This window comes from Leptidea sinapis, chromosome 22 (genome assembly GCF_905404315.1).
Source record: "Leptidea sinapis chromosome 22, ilLepSina1.1, whole genome shotgun sequence".
Classification (NCBI taxonomy): domain Eukaryota; kingdom Metazoa; phylum Arthropoda; class Insecta; order Lepidoptera; family Pieridae; genus Leptidea; species Leptidea sinapis.
In genome coordinates, this window is record NC_066286.1 from 1046977 (window position 1) to 1073839 (window position 26863).

General features: G+C 36.6%; 1 protein-coding gene across 2 annotated transcripts in view; it reads left to right on the top strand.

Annotated features, from left to right (window-relative positions):
• The window catches only part of LOC126970981 (neuropilin and tolloid-like protein 1), a 287957-nt gene that overhangs the window by 214669 nt on the left and 46425 nt on the right, over positions 1-26863 (top strand). For both annotated transcript variants that reach the window (XR_007730751.1, XM_050817145.1), the window contains exons 5-10: positions 9396-9481; positions 16115-16289; positions 18936-19084; positions 20371-20468; positions 21247-21431; positions 22598-22719. Coding sequence is in view for 1 of the 2 variants with exons in the window: in XM_050817145.1 (XP_050673102.1) it covers positions 9396-9481; positions 16115-16289; positions 18936-19084; positions 20371-20468; positions 21247-21431; positions 22598-22719 (815 nt within the window). In the remaining variant the exon portion in view is untranslated. The remainder of the gene's footprint in view (positions 1-9395; positions 9482-16114; positions 16290-18935; positions 19085-20370; positions 20469-21246; positions 21432-22597; positions 22720-26863) is intronic.

Sequence of the window (26863 nt, forward strand, 5' to 3'; positions counted from 1 at the left end):
CATCTACTTTTACACCCAAATTTTTTTTATTACATTATTAGCGTTTGCTAGGTCATCTAGTAATATATAATAATAATAAATCTCTTTATTGAGTCAACAGAGGCCCATATTTTGTTAGTTACAGGCTATAAGCCTAACTTTGTTTGTTTATTACAATTTAAACGATTTGCTTAATATAATTAATTCATAAAACATAATAACACAAAATAACTTTGGATACAATCTGAGACAGTGTATTTTTAACGGACAAGAACTTGAATGAATTGTTGCAATATTGGCGAATCCAGTTTTCCCACTATCATATTCAGGATACTGTTTGAGATCGAACGCAGGCTTGCCAGGACGGATGATGTCCTTTTCCTTATGATGGCATAGAAATCATCCGTTCGTGCTTCAGCAAACATGCCTGACGCCGAACAAAACCGTGGCAAGCCCAGTAGCATCCTAAAACTTGATAATGATTGCCCATAACTACTTTTCGGCAGAACAGCGCCGCGCTGTGGTGCTCACAAAAGAGCCTCCGTTGGGAGGCATATATATTTTTATAATAGTGCTTCAGCCATCTAAGTAAATATTCTGTAAGTGGATATTTTATCGCAAAATTTTATTAGTATGGAAGCTTTGAAAACATTTACAACATCTTATCAGATGTTAAAAAGTTTTCTTGTTCAATACTTTATTGTGGGTTTTGTAATGTTGACTGCATACCCATTAAGAATTGGTCATTCATTAAGCCCGATCAATTTTATTATTTCAATAGTTTTATCAGGTTATGCTCAACTTAATTTGGACATATTTCGAAATTATCTGGACATCATGTATTCTGCCCTATTGGTCGCTTGTTCCACTACATACACACATAACTTAAAATGGTATGTTATTGATGACCGTTTATTTTCAATTTTACAAATACCGAACCAGGTTTTCAGAGAAACTACTTTTCTCGAAGTGATCCGAAACCTTCTTAGGTTACAAATACCTAATTTATACTTGTAACCTAAATCCGGCATTTGACATTAAGGATCGCCACCGTATGACTCAAATACACATATCAGCAAAAGTTATCAAAATAATGTTTTGGTATCGGTCATCGATCATACAGTAAAATTTTATTGTATATATACCACTGTCTGGGGAAGTTGATGGAAATTACATAGAAAGATTCTGTTAATGAATGACGACCTGTATAGCCCAGTGTTTAACGACCCTACCTACTTACCTAGAGGTCCCGGATTCTAATCCCGGTAGGTGCAAACATTTATATGATGAATATGGATGTTTGTTTCAGAGTCATGGATGTTTATATGTATTAATGTATGTTTAAGTAAGTATATCGTATTAAATATATCATTGTCTTGCAATCCATAGCACAGGTTATGCCTAATTTGGGGCTACATAATTTGTGTAAACGTGTGAAATTATTAAAAAAAATATGTATGTGTACTTATGTATGCATGAAGGAGTTATACTTCTTTGGCCTAACGAAGCAAAAATCATTAAAATGATTTATTCCTCGTGCTATTCTACGTTTTTAGAAAGAACGATTTTGTACAAACCTTGCAAAGATGGCTTAGACAATTAATTATTAAATAATAAAAACGGCTGTATGGGCGTGAATCCTTTGCCTATCCTAATAATGGACGAAGAAACCAAAAAAAAATAACGAATGATGCAAACGTCAGAAAATTTTAGGAACCAACTGCAACCTGTTACTTTTGTGTTACAGTGATGCGCGCGCATCTCAAAATTTCACTCAAATCATTTTTTCATAAAGCGCCTAAAGAAGTATAACTTCAAAAAAATTATGGAAATTACATATACATACAGAATGTAATATCAACAATGAATATTTTAATTAATATTCTCATCTTCAAAATGAATTAACTTTATACAGTTATATTGCACTGCAGTATCAACTCGGGACCCGTATAACAGACTTACTTAGTAGAAGCGAAGCGAAAGCATAATTTTAATTACTTTATTGCCCATGGTGTGTTAAGATACACTAACAACAAGATTCATTTAATATTAATAATTTTCATTTTTTTTTACATTCAATTAAATAAACAACTGTGTGTGTATGTTATCTTATCTCATATCTTTAAACGCGCAATTCTTGTATATAAATAAATATATATATATAACCTGAATCTCGGAAACGGCTCCAACGATTTTAATGAAATTTAGTATACAGGTAGTATCGGGGGCGAGAAATCGATCTAGATAGATTTCAATTTGAAAAAATGTAGTTTTATCCGTGTTTTAATGAGAAACAGCTACAATAACATTAGAATACAAAAGTAAATTTCGGCACTATATAAAAGACTTTAATAGCTCAGATGGGACATTGGGTGATCCGGAAAACAGAAGACCCCAGTTCGAATCCAGATGTCCGAAAAGTTTTGTACATTCTTAGAAATCCGAGCAAGGCTCGGTAATCCAGATAACTAATAGACTAATATTAAAATTAATCATGGCTTATATAATTTAGATTCTTGATAGAGCCTCTTGTTCCTAGACAGCCGATGAAAACAGGCCAGGTTTATTACTTTAGTGTGTGACAAGCTACGGGCTACATAATAAGGCTATAAGCAACACCAGTAGGAGGCTCCTTTGCACAGGATGCCGGCAATATTATGGGTATCACAACGGCTCCTATTTCTGCTGTGAAGCAGTAATGAGTAAGCATTACTGTGTTTCGGTTTGAACGGCGCCGTAGCTAGTGAAATTACTGGGCAAATGAGACTTAACATCCTATGTCTCAAGGTGACGTGCGCAGTTGTAGTGCCGCTCAGAATTTTTGGGGTTTCTCAAGAATCCTGAGCGGCACTGCATTGTATTGGACAGGGCGTATCAATCACCATCAGCTAAACATCCTGCTGCACACGCGATTTGTGTGTCACTTTGTGTTAGTGGGCGTGTTTTGCTCAATATCCCCTATATTGAGCAAAACACGCCCACTCCATCCACACATCCTCTATATTGCTCAATATAGAGGTAGCCTAGTATAAGCTTCGTAGGTAGATAAAACAGAAAACCAATTTTCCATCTATTGGATCGCGTTCGGCTCCCTTAAGAGTGACTTGACAGGAAATGTCATGTAAGTAGTATTTGGATCTCTCCGGCGTATTTCGAATATGATGGTCAATGAACAAGCGCTAGCCGCGTTTATTCGTACCTAGAACTCGAAACTATGATTAAACCACCCTATTCTTATTTAAATTATCAGTTAAGAAATGACCAGCATGTCTCTTATAGGCTGCAAGTCCTAAGTCATATTTTCGAACTCATGGTTCAAATGCTATCTTCACCTCCCGAAATCAAATCTTTTGCTTTCGGGCAAGATTTCTTCGAATTCTTTCCCTTACTGTTTTGAACACCTTTTTCGTACGAGAACTACGTGGACGGAAAGATCTTTTTCTATCACAAGCCCGGTACACAAACATATTACTAATACCAAGCGTTTGGAGAGTTTTGAAAATTGCATTTGGCTCCATACCTACTTTGTGTAATGTAATCACAGCTATTCGACTCTCTGTAACACCCCACTCCATTTTAATATCGCAAAATATTGTACAATGTATTGGCGCCAAAATGAGAAAACTCAATGAACAATCATATTAAAATGACAAATTCCAAATTCAATTGTAATATTTTATTTATTTTTAACTGTAATGTATTTATGGCCAGACTAAGTGTATTTCACCCACTGCTAGCATTTGCTCCAGTATTAGTGTCATCTTTTGAGACGCCTTAATACTTAAGGCGACACTAAATGCCAGCGACTTTCAGCGATATGAGTTCACGGCTGCCGGCCCGCCATCAATGTAACAAAGCCAATATTTTCTAAATTCTTGCGTAAAAAACAGTTTATATGCTTACAATCCTCGTTATTCACTACTAATCTGAATAAATGAACCTACACAAAAAAGTACAAGCTATAAGAATAACTTTTCGGATAGAAGTACCAAAAAAATGCGTCACGCCATGCCAAAAAACTTGCTTAACTTCAAAGAAAAGTGGTAGTTCAAAAAGGCTCGGCAGTGTTAACTATAACCAACAGCAAGCATTAGCAACCTACAAATAAGACTTAAGGATATGTGTAACAGGATTAAGTAGTGTTCATAGCTCGAAATGCTATACTTTCACCACAAAACTTGTCTAAAAACACCATGTTTGCGTGTTTTCTGCTTACTGTTCGCCTTAATATTGTTGTCCATTTACATGCTTCTCCGCTGAGAACTGAGTACAAACTGACTCAAATCGCGCGAAATTTGATCGATTTGCGTGCTAGTTGAAACATACTGTGCGAATTTCAATCCGCAAGAATATTCCGCGCCGCTTAAAATCGACAATGAGTGCTAGGCCTTACTGTTAATGTTCTAATAATTGTTCTAGCAATGAACAGAGTGCACGGTCCAAGGAAATTGTTGATATTTTTTATTTTGTTGCCTTTTTTTAGCATTTTCAGTTTTCTATCAAATTTCTGATTATTATTATTATTACTGTTACAGTCTGTTATTTAAACTATTTGATTTTATTCGTTACTTTGCATTATTTGCAATGAATAAATTCAAAAATTCGATTATGCAGACATAAAGGGAGAAATATTTTCCAATTGTTTAATGTTTATGCTATCTCAATTAAGTTTTAAATTGCCGTTTTATAAATATACATGAATTAGTAGACTCCTTTCCTTAAGGTGGATAACTTGGCACGAGAGCATTACGGTAATATTACTCACTCGGTCACCTAAAGCTGAACTGAAAACTATTCGACATTTAAGTTTCATTATTGCTTAACCACAAGCTCAGAATGAATTCTATTTCACGTTTGATTCGAAATTCTATTCGTTTTAGTTATTTATTATTTCTAACTGTTCAAAAGCTAAGTTTTGTTCTTAACTAGCTGCCGTCTTCGTCTTTGCCCGCATATGTAACGTTTACGTTGCGATCTAGCGTGACCAAATTTACTAACAATTTCATTCAACAAAAGTATTGCGGGATTAATTATTTTATATATAAATTTCTCATCCGTAAACAAAATTTTACTGTGACCTCCCTTTGATTACCACTTCAGCAGTTGTTTTTAATTTTACCACCCTATTCTTTTTAAATTATCACTTAAGAAATGACCAGTACGTCTCTTATAGGCTGCAAGTCCTAAGTCATCTTTTAAAATACGCGACATGGTTCTAGATGCTATCTGTATCTCCCGAGATAAAATCTTTTGCTTTTGGACAAGATTTCTTTGAATTCTTTCCCTTACTGCTTTGACCACCTTTTTTGTACGACCACTACGTGTACGGCCAGATCTTTTCCTGTAACAAACAGAGGAGGTCTCATTGTTTCTATTATTAGCCCGGTACACAAATATTTTACTAATACCAAGCGTATGGAGAGTTTTAAAAATTGTATTTGGCTCCAAACCTACTTTGTGTAATGCAATCACAGCAATTCGGCTCTCTTTATCACCCCACTCCATTTTAATATCGCAAAATATTGTACAATGTATGACCGCCAAATTGAGAAAACTCAATGAACAATCATAATATAAAAATGACAGATTCCAAATTCAAATGTAATATTTTGGTTATTTTTAATTGTAACAGTAATAATGGCCAGACTAAGTATATTTCACTCAGTGCTAGCACGCATTTTTTTTATGCAACAGGAGGACAAACAAGCGTACGGGTTACCTGGTGTTAAGTTATCACCGCCGCCCACATTCTCTTGCAAAACCAGAGGAATCAGAAGAGCGTTGCCGACCCTTAAGGAAGGTGTACGTATGTAAGTATATATATATATTCCTCTGACGCATTCCCTATTTATGGTCGGCCCTCTTGATACTAGATCGTCATGTTTACGATCTTAGGTTATTGCTGGCGTTAGGCCTACCATCATCATGTCTTTATCAATGGTTCTAGTCCTGGTAGTTGGTAAGTGGCCGCTGCCTCTCTTGCTCTCGTCCATACCCATGACATTTCATTAAAGTAGAGAAACTTTTTTATTGGCTAAAATTTAGCTTATTGGCAAATTCGGGCAACATCGAATTTACGGGTAGATATAGCTTTTTTTTCTAATATATTGTAATTTATTTTTTGTTATTAATAATTTATTTTTTGGTATTTATATTATTGTAATTATTTTTTATTATATCACTTAATAGAGGTTGTAAATTATGGTTTAAGTTATCTATACCCACGACTTCATCCATTTGTGTACCCACAAATGAATAAGGCTTATAAAATAATTGTTTCTTGAAACTTCAATAACTTTATATTAAAAAAATAAAAAAAACTATCCAGTAATGAAAACTCATAACATTTTATGTAAATAGATAACAGAATAAATAGATCACATACCGTTTACATCCTGTAAAATATCTGCATAAACTTTAAAACATAAATATTACAAGCTAAACTTTAGTAGTAAATAAATAACAAACTTGAATTATTGAGTATTAGTTGAACACTATTACAAATATATCATTCCTTGGTTGCTTATGAAAGTTATGAAAAAGTTTGACAGCTTTAGCGGGAATTTATTGATTTCGTTCAAGTGCATCAACTGTATTGATTTTGCTTTTGCATCTGATACTGGGCTCTGAAAGGGTACCACAGGGGCGCATTCTTTCTGTTGCCATTTGTGTTTCGGTTTTTTTTTTTGTGACAGTAAGGGATGGGACGAGCAGGACGTTTAGTTGATGGTAATTGATACGCCTGCTCATTAATATGTAGTGCCGCACAGGATTCTTGGAAAACCCAAAAATTCTGAGCGGCACTACAATTGCGCTCGTCACCTTGAGGCATAAGATGTTAAGTCTCATTTGCCCACTAATTTCACTAACTACGGCAGCCATTTCTGCTTCACGGCAGAAATAGGTGCCGTTTTGGTACCCATAATCTAGCCGGCAACCTCTGCAAAGGAGCCTACTAGTAAGACAGTAGAGAGGCTGTAGTAAGATTAGTAGAAAGGCGTCGTATCTTAAGGCGGCGTGTGACATTACTGGGATACTTAAGTCTTAAAGTTTGTATAATATATAATTAGACATAAAATTGTATGTCTCTAAGTGACGAGCGTCATTGCGATGCCGTTCAGAATTTTTGGGTTTGCAATAACGTTTGAAACATAATCGGGGTCATAACAAAAAAAATAATTTAAACATGTCCTAGACAAGTGTTTTGTTAGACAGTGACCTAACTATAACTATATGACGTCTAAAATGGAGTTTATCTTTTTCTATTACAAAACAGTTTTAAGCTTGTGTTTAACTAAAACGTCGTTAAGCACAACATAAACTGAAGTGTATATGAACAATTAAAGATATTGAAAGCAATTTTTTTCAGCTTTCATCTATCTGTCATCATTAACTTTTCACTTAATCTAAATCTTCTATATGAATATGATCTATCTGTTAGACACATCTTACGGCTGTTCCCAATATACTATCTACAGATAGACATAAATTACTACTTTTTAATGTCAGTATTAAGCCGTCAATAATCTGAAGCTGTCCCAATATACCCGATAAGTCATTTTTATCGCCTTATATTGGGACGCGTGAATTGCAATTTCCATACAAACTTTATATCCCTGGTAAGCAATACGTCGTCCCATTGACAGACAGCGTGCACGGATAGGTTGAGTTACAGTCGATAAGTTTATTGGGACGGAAAAGTCAACGATAGTTACGATTTTTATTTCAAGTAAGAGATAGACTGAATATTGGGAACGGCCGTTAGACAAGTTTTGACACGTGTTTAAATATAAGCAATGTCTAAAGATTGTTGAACGCTTAACAACAGAAAGACACAGATTTGAAGTAGAACTTTTTTAAAACAAGTGTTAAACACATGTTTAACTTTTTTGTAATAACAATAAAGATTTGTTTTTTTCTATAGTAAGTTTAGTTTCTTTAGAAAGAGAACTTTAAATTTGAATAAATTTAATTAAACAGTACAATAACGACTTTCTTCCATTCATTTGCTATAAGCGGGTTTGATTTGACAATCCAATGAACTCAATACAACAACAAATAACTATTTAATTTACTTGTGCGGTAAGACGTTGTTATTTGCTAAATTTAATTTATCTAGCTCAAACAATAGCAGACTATTGGTTGATTGAATTTGAAGTGTCTTCTGATTGGCTAATATGAAAGTTCCATTCTTTTCTGCTTCCTTATCTGTGTAAAATACTGTAGTTACTGTTACTAGCTTGTCATTAAACTTAGTCCACTTTGATGATTATTTTGACAGTTTACAGTAGCGCGATCACTGCCGTTTGATGCTTAAAAAACGGTAAAAAAAATTAATACGTGTTACAATAGCTTTTGGAATCTAAATAGCGACGTTATCTCTTGGGACTAAAATTATTTAATGAAAGTATAGTTTTGGTTTCAAGGAAATGCGGTGTTTGATATTAATTTCATCTTGCTTCCAATGTTATTATTTGAGGAAAATAGTCTAAACAGAAAAACTAACATAGCTTTCCTAAAATACCCTTTGTACTTTATGGAAATTTTATGCACGGAACCCTAACAACGTCATATTGCCTATGGTCGTTTCCATGGAATTCAGTTAACGTCGTAAATTATCTATTATTGTCTTTACGTGATGTTCGTCGACAGAGGAGTTTTTAAATAACTTTATTCCACATACAAAAACAATGGAACGAAATTCCTGATGCGGTATATCTGGGACAATACAACATATGTTCTTTCAAAAAAGAGGCTGCACCTACTTAAGAGGGCAATGAGTTTCCTGTTCCAGAAGAGCTCTTGTTGCTAGAGAGTTATAGGCAGAATGATCACTTAACATCAAAATCAAATATTTTTACTACACAAAACTACCACAAATTAAAAAAGACTGCCGCAGACCTGAGAAGAACAGGCTCAAGAAACTCAGCGGGCTTTTTATATAAATATGGATGACAATGTTATACCGTACAATAAATATTGATATTTAAAGAGCCTGAGGGTGTCCGCTTCATTCCCAGTCCGTGGAATCATTAAGAAAATCGTTTATGTTATAACAACCTTTCCCACACAAACGATTATTAACATTTTTTTAAATTTCGTAACAAATTTGTTTTGCACATTATCTGGGATCATATTGTAAATGCATCGCCCATTAAAAGACTTACTAACTCAATCTAACCGAGTAGTAGGTATAACAAGTTTATATTTGTTCAAGTATGTTATCTCTGCAGTACACTGGTTTGTTCTTCAATTCTATTCAAAAACACATTGTTCAATAGATGAAAGATTTTATTGAGCTATTCTTAAAAATTAAAATTAATGCTACTTAAGCGTTTAGTTGGCGAAGGTGAAAATTCAGAAGTAAGCCATGAATGATGTCAAAGAAGTGAATTTATTATAGTTTTTTTTTTCAGGTGCTGAAGGAACAGTTGTAGAGCTAACCTTTATTGATATGTTTCATGTTGAGTACCATCCCGAATGTAAATACGACTATTTAGAGGTAAGTAACTATGTATAACTCCATTCCAAGCCAATCTTTCAAGAATGTCAGGTTTAAAAATATAGAAGTGTACATCTTGGGTTAAGGCTATCCAATAAAATTACTAATGAAAGCATAAGAAGAAAAACAAAAATAGTAGATGCACAGAAAAAAATAGGGTCCTTAGATGGCACTGGGCAAGACATTTTTGTAGGATAGAAAATATTAGATGGACGAAGTGCTTAACAAAGTCAGTACCACTAGAGGAAAAAAGAGAGATGGCGTAAGAGATGGAGAGACATCTTCAACATCAGATGTGGATCCCATTGGATTCGGACGGCACGGGAAAGAGATGTTTGGAAAGATTTAGGAGAGGGCTACGCTACAAAAGCGACGACTACTTTTAAATTTTAATAAAATTACAGTAAACAAGTTAATTAACCTATTAATAATCATATATATATGTATATAGTTAAAACTAGAGTAAGATGTTTAATATTGCTATAGTTCAAAAATAACGGATTTTTTTCTAGTGAACATAAAATGGGCTTCTGGGTCAACCTTAAACTGCACACATATATACCCTCAAAAGCGTAGCCGGTCTGCGATGGAATTGAGGTATTTAAAAATATGGGCGTCACGTTATAATTATTTTTTTAGGAAAATAAGGGACGAGACGTAGTGGTACCCGTAATCTCGGCTTCCTGTGCAAAGGAGCCTCCCACTGGTGTTTAGTCTGACTCCTCTGTTTGTTGATCTCTCCTCGAAGCGTTCCCTGTCTACTTACTGTCTAACGGCCGTTTTCAATAACTCTATCCAAATGTTTTGAGTTTTCTTTAGTGTTAATTCCGCCAATATTAGTCTTTAAACAATTCGACACGTGTTTCGCCTCTACACGAGGCAGGATGACTCGCTGAACTCTGGCACAAGACTGAATTATATGAGCCGTAAATCCTTCTTTTACACATTCGTCCCATGAAATGACTCGCTGTGGTTGGTCGGCTGTTGGGACGTATTACCCACGAAAGAGATACGTAACAATGATGAAGGGACCAAAGTTTGGTTCCTCCCAAGTTTGGCGAGTCAACATCTCCTGAGGATGCCTCGTGTAGAGGCGAAACACGTGTCGTATTGTTTAAAGACAAATATTAGCGGAATTAACACTAAAGAAAACTCAAAACATTTGGATAGTTATGGATTTCCGCAAAATAACGCCTACTTCAATAAATTAACGTATCTCTAGTTATGGATAGCTATCACCGCTTAATGACAAGATCTTATCTATCTTATCTTATCTATCCATAGTTACGTCCATTATAGTTTTATTATTAGTTATAGTCCAATGATATCTGTCGACAGATTGAAATATAAGTGCGTAAAAGGATAGATTTGTCTACCTCTAGTAAGTTAAACTAAGGATAGATAGGTTATTGAAAACGGCCGTATAACGACTTCACCACATTGACGTTTCGTATTCCCTTGTATTCTCCTCAAAAACTAAATTGATGTAATTTTTTACGGCCATTCCCAATATACTGTCTACAGATAGAGATAAATGACTACCTTCTACTGTCTGTAATAAGCTGTCAATCATCTGAAGCTGTCCCAATATACCCGATAAGTTATTCCTATCGCCTTATATTAGGACGCGTGAATTGCAATTTCCATACAAACTTCTATCGCTGGTATGCCATACGTCGTCCCATTGACAGACAGCGTATACAGATGAGGTGAGTTACAGTCGATAAGTTTATTGGGATGGAAAAGTCAACGATAGTTACGATTTTTATCTCAAGTAAGAGATAGACTGAATATTGGGAACGGCCGTTACAGTATCGAAAAAAAAAATCTTGTTAAATTTGTTTAGACTTTTGAGCACTTTATAATTCCTCGGTTAATAAGTTACTGTTATAACCAAATGAAAGAGGCATATCTAATTTATTGAAACAAAAAATATTTGTTAATAGAGTTTTAAGAAAAAAAATCTCATTTAAAATACAACGTAAGAATTAAAATTCATTTTATAAACACACTAGCTGACCCGGCAAACGTTGTTTTGCCATATAAAGTATAATTCACGCGATAGTTTTATAAGTAATAAAATATTGCCTATATATATATTGTACATCATTTTGTTCTATTGTCAATAGTTTTAGCAGCGCACGCAAAAATAGGTTTTCGATTTTACACCTTGTGTTACAAAATAGCAATTTTATTACGGATCCCTAATTTTGAAAAAAAAGCATAGCCTATAACCTTCCTCGCTAAATGGACTACCCAACACTGAAAGAATCATTCAAATCGGACCAGTAGTACCAGAGATTAGCGCGTTCAAACAAACAAACACTGCAGCTTTATAATATTAGTATAGATAAGATTGCGCCTGTCACAAAGAAAAAGGAGATAGTACCTCCTTCTCGAGTCACGCGCGATATCAGAACCTCTATTTGGTACAGCAATGACAAAGTACTTTCATTTGTATAAAACTCTAGTATTTTTTGTTTTCTTGATACCTGATGCAATCAAACGTATAACTTATGTATACGTGGAAAGTGCGCATAGATCTATCTTTCCCAATACCCTGCACATTCGCTCTGTTAAAAGTAATGACAGAATCTCTAAAAAAATTGATGTTTCCGTCTACTAGCGAAAAGTTAAATATTAATTTTAAAATGTTATAGAATAAAAATATTTCTAACTAGCTGATCCGACAGACGTTGTTCTGTATATAATAAATAAAATAATGTTTTTATATGAATTTTTCAATAATATATCATAACATCAAGAATTACTTCGTAAAATATGCACCCTGCTGTCGTAATGAAATTGTTTCACAGCAGAACTGTGAAACCGTGCGTCAATAAATTCTCGCATAGAAATTATGTATGGACACATCAAAGGAAAAACAAATTTGTTGTTTTTATTTAATTTAGCAGCATTTTCCTATTTATTCACCTTTTAAACCTTCTCTGGATTTCGACAAATAATTCAAGACCTAAATTTGCGAAATCGGTCCAGCCGTTCTCGAATTTTAGCGAGACTAACGAACAGCAATTCATTTTTATATATATAGATTTATGTTATAAATAATATTGTTAACAAAATGTGTGTTTTTGAATGATTTAATTAAATAATACACTTTCATTTTGGTTTTATGTACGTTTGCGCGGAATGGTACCGGAATTAATTTTGTTTTATTTACAATAATAAAATTTAATAAGTATTTCTATGAAAAAACCTTCAATTTAGTTAAACATTTTTTGCACGTTGAACTTAAGCATTTCGTGTAAAAATACTGTATCAAATACCTACTAAATAGTGAATATATTTATCAATATTACTTCCCCAATTGCATTTTCAATAAGATAATCTAATGCAACAAGTATTTTATATTAATTATAAAAAAGAGTCTTTTCTCATCTTTATCTGTTATTATGATATATTATAGACATCTCAATAATTATTACATTGACAATACTGAGAGTTGAACAAGACAAACAAGATTTATCAATGACACGTCACTCAAACGATTGGTTCAGTTGGAACAGCGCTCGCACGGAACGCAAGAGGTCGCGGGTCCCGCATCGTTCATAACTTTGTTTTCAAATTTAATTTGTGTTCACAATACTTATTTCACCGCAGATCTTTTTACAGTCAACCTACTTTCTTTCATACTCTGTAGCTACATCTAAATAGCCACTACAATATTATCTTTTTGATTTATTTATTATTTATTGAAAAGAGCGCAAAAAATGCTGGGAGAGTTTCTTGCGCCGCTTCTTCCCTCTCAGAGCGTCATTTGTTTCCAAAGCGGTAGTAGTATCTAGTAGTCATTAGAAATGACATCAAAAAGAATTCTAAAGGAAATAAATGCCTTTTATGCCTTTAAAATAATTTGTAACATAATCTTTAATTCAATATAACTCTTTTTACGGATAGCTTAAGCAAGTTTTCGATACTTGTACGTTTGTCTCGTAAACTTCGTAATATTTTTCCTAAAAGGGGTTAAAAGCGTAACAATGTTAGAGAATATTGAACGACCAGTAAAAGCTATCAAACTCATGGGTTAACAAAATAATTTGTCATGAAAGTTTTACTTACTTGTCAGTGATAGTTAAGTTATACATAGTTAAATAATTTTTTATGTTTTCAAATGATAACTCTCACTTCTGGGATTTATTACACAAATAAAACTGAAAACAAAATTTTATAAAAATATAAGTGAAAATCGTCATAAAATCTTGTATGCTTTGTTCAACTCTCAGGTTGTGGCTTCACTCGTACGGTTGGCTCGGTTGGAAAGAGCGCTCGCACGGAACGCAGGAAGTCGCGAGTTCGAGTCCAGTATCGTTCATAAAATTTTGTTTTCAGTTTTATTTGTGTTTTACATAGTTACTCCCGTAACAATGATCTGCTAGACGTATAGTTTAGTTAAACAGTTTTTTGGGTAGACAATGATCCAGAGCTTCTAAGCTGCTAAACTTCATTCAAATACCGCTGTTAGAACACTGCGACATGATTTACTAAGATTTCCAAACACTAACCCAAACTATAATAGAAATACTTTTCCTTGGCAAATTAGCATTAACTTCAACAATCTGTTAAGTCCTACCAATACTACGTCTGCCGGTTCGTGGTCGCCATTCGTGGACTCCGTCGAGCATAGCCCTGCCCACTGCCACTTCAGTTTCGCAACCAACTGGGCTATGTCGGTGACTTTGGTTCTAATTCGGATTGCCTCATTTCTGATTCAATCTCGCAGGGAAACTCCGAAAATAGCCCTTTACATTGCCCTCTCAGTGACAATGAGCTTCTTAGTAATATCTTATGTGATGTGAAATAAAAATATATCAATGTTATTTATACAGCGATAATAATCTAGATCTCTTCTATTTAAGCGTAGACTCTGACGTACCTAAGCCAACAAATTCTTTACTAATAACCTTACATAGTCTTAATTGTTGTTGATATATTTAATGAAATTTATTATTTTTTTTAATTCGGTTTTCAAGGAGCTTTCTTCCACGTACTACAAAGCTGTGGAATGGGCTTCCTTGTGCGGTGTTTCATGGACATGGGTACCTTCATAAAAAGCGCATACAACTTCCTTAAAGGCCGGCAACGCTCTTGTGATTCCTCTCTTCAAGAGAATGTGAGCGGCGGTGATCACTTAACGTACCAGTACGCGATTGTCCTCCTTTTCCATTAAAAAAATATTAACTTTATCTATAATGATCATGTTAATTGTAATTATCAAATTTCTACTCTAGCACTTATTGTGGGAACCATTAATGTTTTTAAAGCTATTGCTTTTACTAATAAATAAAAAAAATAACAAGAGACGCTCGATAAATTATGTATGATATTATCTAGATCTTTGCAACAAATTGTTACAGATTATAGCCAGCAAAGAAGTAATTTTATAACCTAGTTTAGCAAGTTTTGACACAAATAAAAATACATCTTAGTACGGTCAAGACAATCACTGCAATTCCATTTCATGTGACACCCTATTCAATTATTTTAATTTAGCATAAACCTTGAACAAATTTATCAAATGGTGGGAAATTATAGAAGTTTCTAACATAATAAACGTGTTCCGAAATTGAATTCAAAAATTGAAATAAGAAGTTATTTCTACATTATCTGATATATAAAATCTCGTGTCCAGGTGCTTGTTACCAAACTCCTCCGAAACGGCTGAACCGATGTGTAATCAATTTTATATGTATTTCAAGTAGGTCTGAAAATCGGCCAGCGTCTATTTTTCATACCTAAACTTTCTAAATAGTAATTTTGTTTTATTCATTTATATAACAATACAACGCTTACTGATTTAGCTATTATTATATATTAATTATTCGGGAAACTCCGTAAAATCTTCTCGTCCCAAATACCACAGTGTCTGAAGACGAAGGTTTTCAGCTAGTGTGTATTGCCAGTGATGACTTACGGTACGCAGACGTGGTCGCTAACTATGTCCCTTATGAGAAAGCTCATGGTCGCTCAGAGGACAATGGAAAGGGCTATGCTCGGAGTTTCCCTGCGAGATCGAATCAGAAATGAGGAGATCCGTAGGAGAACCACAGTTACCCACATAGTCCAAATGATTGAAAATGATTTGAAACTGAAGTGGCAATGAGCAGGATTACACATAGTTCGACGGACAGATGGCCGTTGGGGCAGTAAAGTCCTCGAATGGCGACCACGTACCGAAAGACGCAGTGTTGGCCCCCCACAAGATGGACCGACGATCTGTTCAAGATCGCTGGAATACGTTGGATGAGGGCAGCGCAGGACCGATCGTCGTGGAAATCTTTGGGGGAGGCCTTTGTCCAGCAGTGGACATCTTCCGGCTGATGATGATGATGTTGACGATATATTTATTAACATAAAAAGCGTCAATGGCTTAATAGATAGAATCGTTGACTCTCACAACGGAGCCTCCAGTTCGATCCTCGCTCGCCACGTACCAATGTGTGTTTTCAGTTTCGAACCCATATCGCACAATTTCTGGCTCTTCCATAAAAAAATTGTATAATATTGATATCTTAGTTACACAAGGGCGCACTGATTTGGAAAATGTTTTAAACTGGAAACATTTAAATAATCTCAAAACCCGAAAGCAAAACTCAGACTTTTAACCCATTCCAGATTCGCGACGGCCTAAGAGGGTACGCGAAACTTTTGGACAAAGTGTGTGGCGAGGCTTTCCCACGTCAAATACGGTCGACTGGGCCCAATGTGTGGCTCAAATTCCACTCCGATGACACTATTGAGTACGAGGGATTCCGAATTAGCATTAATTTTATACAAATGAGTACAAGTGGTGAGTATTTAATCATTCGTCAAATATTGTTCAACTGATTATTACATTTTTCACTTTTAGTTTTCATTGTATTGAACATACGTGGGTAACTTTTAACCATTGATACTTAGATGAAATCCATAAAAAGCATTTATTTTATCAAAATTTACTCCATTTGAAATGCAATTTTAAGGTTTTTTATGAAAATAAGGGACGAGACGAGCAGGACGTTCAGCTGGTGGTAATTGATACGCCCTGCTCATTACATTGCAGTGCAGCTCAGGATTCTTGAAAAACCTCAAAAAATCTGAGCGGCACCCATAATCTGTGCAAAGGAGCCTCCCACTTTATAATTAGATAATTTATAGGTCTAGATATAGTATCTTGCAGTTAGACAACCGATAATAACAGGACAGTAATTACACACAGATATACAGATTACAGATTACAGACAGATATTACACTCGCGATTTGTATGGCAGTTGATAGTAAGAGTGAATTGCTTAAAATAGAGGTTAATTCTAAACTCTTTTTGTTTGAGGTTTTCACAGCTGTCATAGTCTATCTAGACGTACAAATGATCATGATGAATGTATATTTCATAAAAACTTTACTCACAAACTTTCCTCAACTCGAAGAAGTTAAACATATACTTCTTTTGGCGCATTAGGGAAAAAACATCAGAGTGAAATTTACGATGCGCGCGCACACCGTCACGCAAATTCGACATCATGACGTTGGTTGGTCAACTAGATTATTTGTATAAATTCTTCAAGCGCCATAAGCCTCCTGCAACTTATATATCAGTAAACAAAAACTGTGTAGATGAAATTTTCAGTTTTAAAAGGGTATAATAACTAAGTTGGGATGTGCTTGTTTTAAAACTTACTGTCATAAAGAAAGTCATACTGCCATGTCGTCAGTCCATATTATAATTTAATAGTCACGCAAGCGTAGATTTAATTACCGCCGCTGAATTCGACCTTCGCACGACACGCCACAAATTAGGATATCATACCCACCATCTGGAAGTGTGGCGGTCCTCCACAGTGCGGTTTTCAAGGAGCTTTCTTCCACGTACTACAAAGCTGTGCTATGAGCTTCCTTATGCGGTGTTTCCGGGACGATACGACATGGATATCTTCAAAAAAAGCGCGTACACCTTCCTTAAAGGCTGGCATCGCTCCTGTGATTACTCTGTTGTTGTTGCAAGAGAATGTAGGCACCGGTGATCACTTAACACCTGGAGACCCATACACCCTTTTCGATAAAAAAAAGATTTTCGTACCATTAAGGCCAACGCTGCGTAGCATGACCACACAAACAAACTGAACTAAACGCCACTGTTTGTCATTTCGCCTTTGGCTAACATTGACATCGTATCAAGTATAAGTTGGCAGTTAAAAAGGGAAGCCACTACTTCTTCTTCACGAGCCTCTCCATTACTGGAGGTCAGCAGTCAGCTTTTTAAACTTTTCCATGACCATGGCTAAGCGGAATAGTTCTTGGACTGCCTTGATGCCAGTCGACTCCCTTATATTTCTGAGCCAAGACTTCTTTCTTCTTTCAACACCTTACCAGCAATTTTCCCCATCAAAATAGTTTGCAGCACGCGGTACCTGTTGTTGCGCAGTATATGACCGAGGTTCGAGATCTTACGCTGTTTAATGGTTGTCACTAACTCGATTTTCTTCTGTATTCAGATAAGGACCTCTGCGCTAGACACTTTAGCTGTCCAACTTTTGCGGAGTATTCTACGATACGTCCATATCTCGAAGGCTTCAATATTTTTACGTAGGTCTTTCACTAAGGTCCATGCCTCACAACTATATTAAACAACGGGTCAAATGTAACATTGCAGGAGTCTAGTACAGAGTTTCAGAGAAAGTAGACGGCTGCAAAGAACTCTTCTCATCTTCATAAAAGATGCGCGAGCAATTTCTATGCGAGCTCGGAAAACCATTTTCGGACAGTCACTAGCATATTAAACATTTTTCCTAACATCCTATAATAAAAGAATAAGTATTTAATATCTTTGACCAATAACGCTAAAACATAGCTTAGTGATGTAAATTTTGAAAATGAATTGCGTACAAAATTCAGTTGTATGCTGACCATACCAAACCATCTTATTAAAAGAAAACTGCGCGGGTCAAATTTCGCGTAATAAAAGCGTATAATTTACTATTTGTTAGGTAAGACAAGATCACACCTATTTCAGCTTTATTTTCATATTTAACTCAATTATAATCTATAGTAAGGTAGTATTTTTTTTTTATGGAATAGGAGGACAAACGAGCGTACGGGTCACCTGGTGTTAAGTGATCATCGCTGCCGACATTCTCTTGCAACACCAGAGGAATCACAAGAGCGTTGCCGGCCTTTAAGGAAGGTGTACGCGCTTTTTTGAAGGTACCTATCGTCCCGTATACCCCGAAGGTATACATATCGTCCCGGAAACACCACACAAGGAAGCTCATTCCACAGATTTGTAGTACGAGGAAGAAAGCTCCTTGAAAATCGCACTCGTACTGTGGAGGACCGCCACACATCCAGATGGTGGGGATGATATCCTAACTTGTGGCGTGTCGTGCGAAGGTGGAATTCGGTGGCAGGAATCAGGTTAAACAGTATATATAGTATATTGTAATAACAATTTCCTTGCAGTTAGTATACCTGATACGTGTTATCAGACATTTGAAAATGAAAGGAGTGGAATTATAGATACAAAGAAAATTGACCAAGACTGCATACTTAGAAGTGCAAACCAAGCGTTGGATTTTCTATGGACAATAATAACTCCCGAAGACACTAAGGTAACAGACACTAAGTATGGTTATAATATGTTCTAAAATTAAGCTTTAAAGGTTGATGCATCCAATATACGATAGATTATATTTATACAGTAAATTCTTTATTAGTTTTCATGAAATAATTTGTATTATTTAAACACGACTCATATATTGGATGTAGCACCTTACAAACTAATTTGTTATGTATATTACAGCCATTGTAAAATACTCTATTTCATTGAAAAGAGTAGCCGTTGAGTTTCTCATATTATGTTCTTCTCACGAGCTAACTTTTTACGAACATATGGTAGATTCAGTAATTGATAAGTAATATTTGTATTGATGTTTCAAAAGCGCTTAGTTTAAGCCTATTTGAATACAGTTTATTTGACTAAGAAAATCATACTACAATGATATCACTTTTTATAAATTATTATTAATATAATCGTAGATTTTCGTAACTTGTAGCTCATCACTGCGTAGGATGAACCAGTAAGTCAGATTGGCCTACGTGCTACGGTTTATCATTATGGGGCTACGAGCATATCTGCACAACGTCATGTATAAGTTGGCAGTTAAACGAAGAATCTTCTATTTTTCTGTCATGTAAAATAATCTCCGTTATATCTTATAGTAAAAGTGAAAGTATTAAATATCTTAGACGAATAGAAAATATAGCGTGATACAATACAAAAATATATAACAGTAGTAATAAATTATTAAAACCGTAACTTGTGATATTTACTTATATATAAGAAGCTCTACAAAATACACTTTTAATTAATTACTGTGTTATCTGACAATTTTTAATGATAAACATTATTGTTTTTATAGAAAACGAATAAAATATTATATTATCGTTGAAGACATTTAATATAAAATGTCAAATAATTAAATATTGTAAGATATAATTTTATGCAGTATTATTTTGTTAAGAAAATAGGTATTGCCCTATATCTTAGATTATTTATACGTCTAGATAGACTATGCTGTGAAAACGTCGAAAAATATGAGTTTAAAATTAACCTCTATTTTGAGCAATTGACGCACACTAACACATATCTGATACAAATCGCAATTGTAAGACGTAGCTTGTCACGCACGCTAAACTAATATTCCTAGCCTGTTTTTATCGGTTGTTTAACAGCAAGATACTCTGTCGAGACTTATAAATTATCTAAGCTCTCTATATACTTCAATTGATTTGAACTTACTACAATAAAAATTTCTATTTCGGCTTTCAATAACATCACCAATGACCCAAAATCATGTATATATATTTTTAGTATAAAAATGATTTATTCTTGCAGATATATTTAAATTTTACGGATTATCATCTAACCAAACCTAACGATTGTGAAGATAACGTCGTTCAAGTGTTTGGAAGTGTCTTGGAATATGAGGCAAGGTGGGTATCATGAGATTATTCAAGTTATGTGAGAATACTACACTTGGAACTTTAGAAAATAACCTAACAGTTTCTAAGGTAGTTTCCCTGAATATCCTATAGTATCTAGTCGAATCTAATCTTCTATATAACAATCCTTTGCGATGGTTGCGAAACTGACAGTGAGCAGGGCATAGCTCAACGGATAAATGGCCGTTGGATCAGTAAAGTCCTCAAAGGGCGACCACGTACTAAATGACATAGTGTTGGTAGGTCTCCCACAAGATGGATCGACGATACGGTCAAGATCGCCGGAATAGGTTGGATGCGCACAGCGCAAGACCGACCGTCATGGAGATCACCACCAGATTTATCAGTAGGAGGCTCCTTTGCACAGGAAGCCGGCTAGATTATGGGTACCACAACGGTGCCTATTTCTGCCTTGAAGGAGTCATGTGTAAACATTACTGTGTTTTTGTCTAAAGGGCGCCGAAGCTAGAAAAATTATTGGGCAAATGAGACTATGTGTCAAAATCTTATGTGTCAAAGTGACGAGCGCAATTGTAGTGCCGCTCAGAATTTTTGGGTTTTTCAAGAATCCTGAACGGAACTGCATTGTACTGGGTGGGGCGTATCAATTACCATCAGCTGAGCGTTCTGCTCGTCTCGTCCCTAATTTTCATAAAAAAAATATCTTTCAGGGAGACCTTTCTGGAGTCCAGCAGTGGACGTCTTCCTGCTGATATAATAATGACAACAATCCTTTTACTGTCGTATAAAATATGTTAGTATTTTTCAGGTTAGCTCATTACTGTGGGTCTGTTGCGAATCCAGTTACCACAAAGGGTGCGGAAGGCAGTAAGTCCGGGGTCGACGATAATGGCAACATTATGTACATTCGTCTGTATGTATCCAAGGCCGGCAGGGGTTCACTTTTCAACGCTACGTACACGGCGTATAGAAGTTTAGACCCAAATAAAGATGGTAAGTATGTAATAACAATAATTGTCTGGCTTTGGAATTAAAGAGTAACACAGTAAAGCAGGGAAGGAGAAATTTAAGTTACTTTCAATAGAGTCATAACATAGTGTTTTAAATACTATTTTTGATAAGTATACTATATTATGCAACGTACTTCCCCGGTGTATTAAAAGAATAGGGAAGTCCCAGGTCCAACGTTGTTGTAAGAGGCGACTGAGGGCATTTAGCAGTGGGTGGCTCCTTTACACAGGATGCCGGCTAGATTATGGGTACCACAAGTGCGTCTTTTTCTGCTGTAAAGCAGTTGTGTATAAGCATTATTGTGTTTCGATCTGAAGGGTGTCGTAGCTAGTGAAATTACTGGGCAAATGAGATTTTAAATGCTATGTCTCAAGTTGACGAGCGCAATTATTGTAGTGCCGCTCAGAACTGTTAGGTTTTTCAAGAATCCTGACCGGCGTTGAATTTTAATGGACAGGGTGTATCAGATACCATCACCCGAACGTCCTGCTCGTCTCGTCCCTTACGTTTGCACCTATTAGTATTTTCCCGGGACCTTTAGTTCAGTAGGCAGGATCACTAACCACTGGGTTATAGTTAGTCGTCAATATAATATTCATACTTAGAATAGAATAGAATAGAAACACTTTATTAGCAATAAAAAAACACTCGCACAAACAAAATAATTACAATATTAATTAAAATCTTAAAATACTAAATTAAATAACGTAACAAATATTATAAAAAAAATAAAAATAAATAAATAAAAATAACAGTGTGAGCGTGATTCCCTGCTAAAAGGAGCTGACTCAGTATATTGTTGGTCAGTGCAGAAGACACCAACACAACAATGGTTTTTGGCCCCTCGTGACATTTGAAGTAGAATGTTCTTTTAGTCTTCCCAATGCAAATTAATTTGCGTAGGTATCAAAGTAAGTAGTGTAATAAAATAAAAATAAATAAATAATTGTAATAATATTAAATATTAAATCATAGTACAATCTGTACGTAACTGTATATAAAATAATAAAGGTGGCATTAGGTACTATAAATGAGATATAAATATATTGATGAACATTAAATAATGATGAAAATACAGAATTGTGTTAATTTATAAGATACATTGCACATCAAGGATAATTATTATTAATACTTCAATTGTTTTATAGAGAAATGCAACATAGAAACGGAATATGACTGTGAAGACAACACGTGCATTGATATCAACCTGAAATGCGACGGAATAGCACACTGCAGGCTAAAAGGTGACGAGGAAAATGATGATTGTAAGGTAAGAATGAGCAATGTATTGTTACAAAAGATATGGCCGATTTTTGGGAAAATCATTACAGATTTATTTATTTATATATTTAGAAACAAACAGTCACATACATATTCAGGTTTACAAAGAGATGTTAGTACTAAATTAGACCTACAGTTATCAATTATATCCTTAAAATTAATATTTTATGACAATTAAGACTAAAGTACAATAGAGAAAAATAAATCATACAAAATAAAAATAAAAAAGGTACCAGTAAAAAAAATTTAATAACCACTAAACTAAGATTCACTAAATTACTTATTTACTTAATTATAAAAATGTTATTGTTAAATAGTTATAATCGTTTAAATCTCACTTTTTCTTAGCACAGTTAGAATATTCTTTTTAAAACTGAACAAGGTTTCTTTAAAAATATCTAAATCAGCAAATTTTCCATTAAGAAGTCGACATTACCGCCTTATATAACTATTTCCAGCATAGCATGTCCTACTTTTTTTAACTACGAACAAGGGTTTACTTCGACAAGTACGTATATTTCTATTGGGGACTTGAAAACTAAGTGCATGTAGTAGCATAAAGGATCATCACCGGTAGATTTCGAAATATATCTACCGGCGTAAGAAAGTCTCGTGAATAAGAATTGTGAAAAGAATTATTACAAAACGTTTGTGTGGGAAAGGTTATAATAGCATAAACGATTTTCTTAATGACACCAAAGGGCTGGGAATAAAGCGCGAACACCCTCAGGCTCTTTAATTATAAATATTTATTGTACGATATTACATTGTAATCCATATTTTATATTTAAAAAAAAAAGCCCGCTGAGTTTCTTGCGCCCCTTCTTCTCAGGTCTGAGGCAGTCTCTGTTGAATGGGTGGTAGTTTTTGACGTTCAATAAGTCGTTTTAAAACCTATTTTGAATAAAAATATTTGAATTTGAATTTGAATGAAAAGCTTATGACTCACACACTAGGTTGAGTATTACACGTGACACATGAGAGACATTACTTGCCATATTAATTAATAGAAATCTTATTTACAAAACTATTCCTTCTAGCTTATTATTTGACACTGTTTTACATCACACATGTTTCACACCTGTATTTGCTTTAAAGATTAATACTCTTTATTTTAATGTTTATTCGGAAGAACAAAATTTTGATGATTTGCCCTTAACCAACTGTGATTAAATTTTACACAGTTTCTCAGTTCCAATGATAATACTTCTAGGTGACCTGAACTGATATCAAAGATTAGCTCCTGATGAACCAGTCTACTCAACGTTTCATCTAAAATTTTTTTTTTTTATGGAATAGGAGGACAAACGAGCGTACGGGTCACCTGGTGTTAAGTGATCACCGCCGCCCACACTCTCCTGCAACACCAGAGGAATCACAAGAGCGTTGCCGGCCTTTAAGGAAGGTGTACGCGCTTTTCTTGAAGGTACCCATGTCATATCGTCCCGGAAACACCGCACAAGGAAGCTCATTCCACAGCTTCGTGGTAAGAGGAAGAAAGCTCCTTGAAAACCGCACTGTGGAGGACCGCCACACATCCAGATGGTGGGGATGATATCGTAACTTGTGGCGTGTCATGCGAAGGTGAAATTCGGCGGCAGGAATCAGGTTGAACAGCTCTTCGGAACACTCCCCGTGATAAATGCGGTAGAAGTCACACAATGAAGCGACGTCTCTACGCAACGCCAAGTGATCCAGCCGTTCACAGAGTACTGGGTCCCCGACAATTCGAGCTGCTCTGCGTTGCACGCGGTCAAATGGATCGAGCTGATACTGGGGTGCGCCAGACCAGAGATGACAGCAATACTCCATGTGAGGCCGGACCTGCGCTTTGTAGAGCGCTAGAATGTGGGCCGGCTTGAAGTATTGCCGTGCTCTATTTATGACGCCCAGTTTCTTTGAAGCCAGTTTGGCTTTGCCCTCCAGATGGCCACGGAATTGGCAATTGCTCGAGATTTCGAGACCCAGTATTCCGATACTAGGCGAGGCTTTAAGGGAAGTGTTCTCGAAGAGCGGTGATACGGCAAATGGGGTTTTTTTAGTGGTAAACGCGCAAACTTGAGTCTTCTGGGGGTTAAATTGGACAAGGTTCAACTTACCCCATTCCTCGACCTTCTCGAGAGAGGACTCGATAGAAGACACAAGTTTCACCCGGCACTGGTCGACGTTTTCCCGAGAGAGACCTGCATGGCCCGTGTATACAGCATCACCAGTGCTGTCGTCTGCATAGCAATGCATGTTGGCGGTGTCCAACATATCACGGGCTTGGGATTCGAGCAATAACCATCGATAACGACCTGTATGCTGCGCCCAGTGAGGAAGCTGGAGGTCCACTTGCATAAGCTCTCGGGAAGCCCAAATGATGGAAGTTTTGCGAGGAGCGCCTTGTGCCATACACGATCAAAGGCCTTCGCTATATCCAGACCAACTGCCAGGCCTTCCCCCTTGCTTTCAATAGCCGCCGCCCATCTGTGTGTTAGGTATACCAGAAGATCGCCAGTCGACCGACCATGGCGAAAGCCGTACTGCCGGTCGTTGATCAACTGGTGACCCTCAAGGTATACCAAGAGCTGGCGGTTAATTATGCTCTCCATAATTTTGGAGAGTAGGGAGGTAATAGCAATAGGCCTGTAGTTTGCCGGATCCGAACTGTCTCCTTTTTTTGGGATCGGATGGACAAGGGCTGACTTCCATGAATCAGGGACTACGCCTTTTGAATAAGAGTGCCGGAATAAACGCGTTAGCACCGGCGTCAACTCAGGGGCACACGTTCTAAGCACGATTGGAGAAATGCCATCCGGCCCGCTCGACTTCCTGACGTCCAACGAAAACAGAGCTCGCCTAACAGTTTTCTGTCGGAACTGTACTTCAGGCATGGAGCTCTGACACCGCGGGATGGTCGGCGGTGTTTTTCCGTTGTCGTCAAGAGTCGAGTTGGAGGAAAAAAGAGTGCACAGGAGATCGGCTTTCTCTTTTGCCGTATGGGCCAGGGTGTCATTCCTCATGTGCAACGGCGGCATGGACGGCTGGTTGAAGTTACCAAGAGCAGCTTTCGACAACGACCAGAACTTGCGTGTTCCGGTCGGGTAACTGGAAAGCTGCTCGCCAATTTTGACGACGTGCTTCGATTTCGCACGGGCGATTTGCCGCTTAAAAAATCTGGAGGCACGGTTATATTTCCTCTTCAGAACTTTGCAGTTCGGATCCTTTGAGCCCAGCGCCGCAACCCAAGTTCGATACGCCTGTTTTTTGCAGTCAGATGCTGCTTTAACTGACGCATCGAACCAGGGCTGTGATCTGCCACTGATCGGTACTACAGAGCTTGGTATAAAAATATCCATGCCCTGCAGTATCACATCGGCTACTGCAACGGCGCAGGCACTAGGATCATCTGAAAGGAAACAAACCCTGCACCAAGGGTAGGATGCAAAAAAGGAACGCATCCTATCCCAATCTGCTGACTTGTAGTGCCAAACGCGGCGGGTCGCTGGTGGTCTGCGACGTTGGCGTCGGATAGGCACTACACTCCTGACCAGGCAATGGTCGGACGTTCCGAGAGGGGCGTCGACAGAGACCTGGTAACCATCGGGATGTGTAGTCAGCAGAAGATCTAATAAGGACGGCATGTGGCTATCCACATCCGGGAGCCGCGTCGGCGACTCAACTAATTGGGACAGACCATACGCCAATGCAAAATTATGCACAGATCGCCCTGCGTAATCTTTGGTACGTGATCCAAGCCATTCGGCATTGTGCCCGTTGAAACACCCAAGACTACGATTTCAGCGGAGGGGATCTGATCAAGCACGTCATCAAATGCCGCTTGAACGCAGCCCATGAGGTGATCCGTTTCTGCGTTACCACTATGGGACCTGTAGACACACGCATAGATGCGGACGCGGTCCTCTAAATCTACGCGGAGCCAGATAGTAGACAGGCCCCTACCCTCAAAATTGCCGAGACGGCGACAGCAGATATCCTCCCTAACTACACACATACCCCGGCATGAGGCATGAAATTATGCTCAATTTTGTACCCGGGGTACGTTAAATATGACGTATCGCTAGGTCGAGATATCTGCGTCTTCGTAAGGAAACACAAGGCCGGCTGCGCCGTCTCAAGGTGGTGGTGGA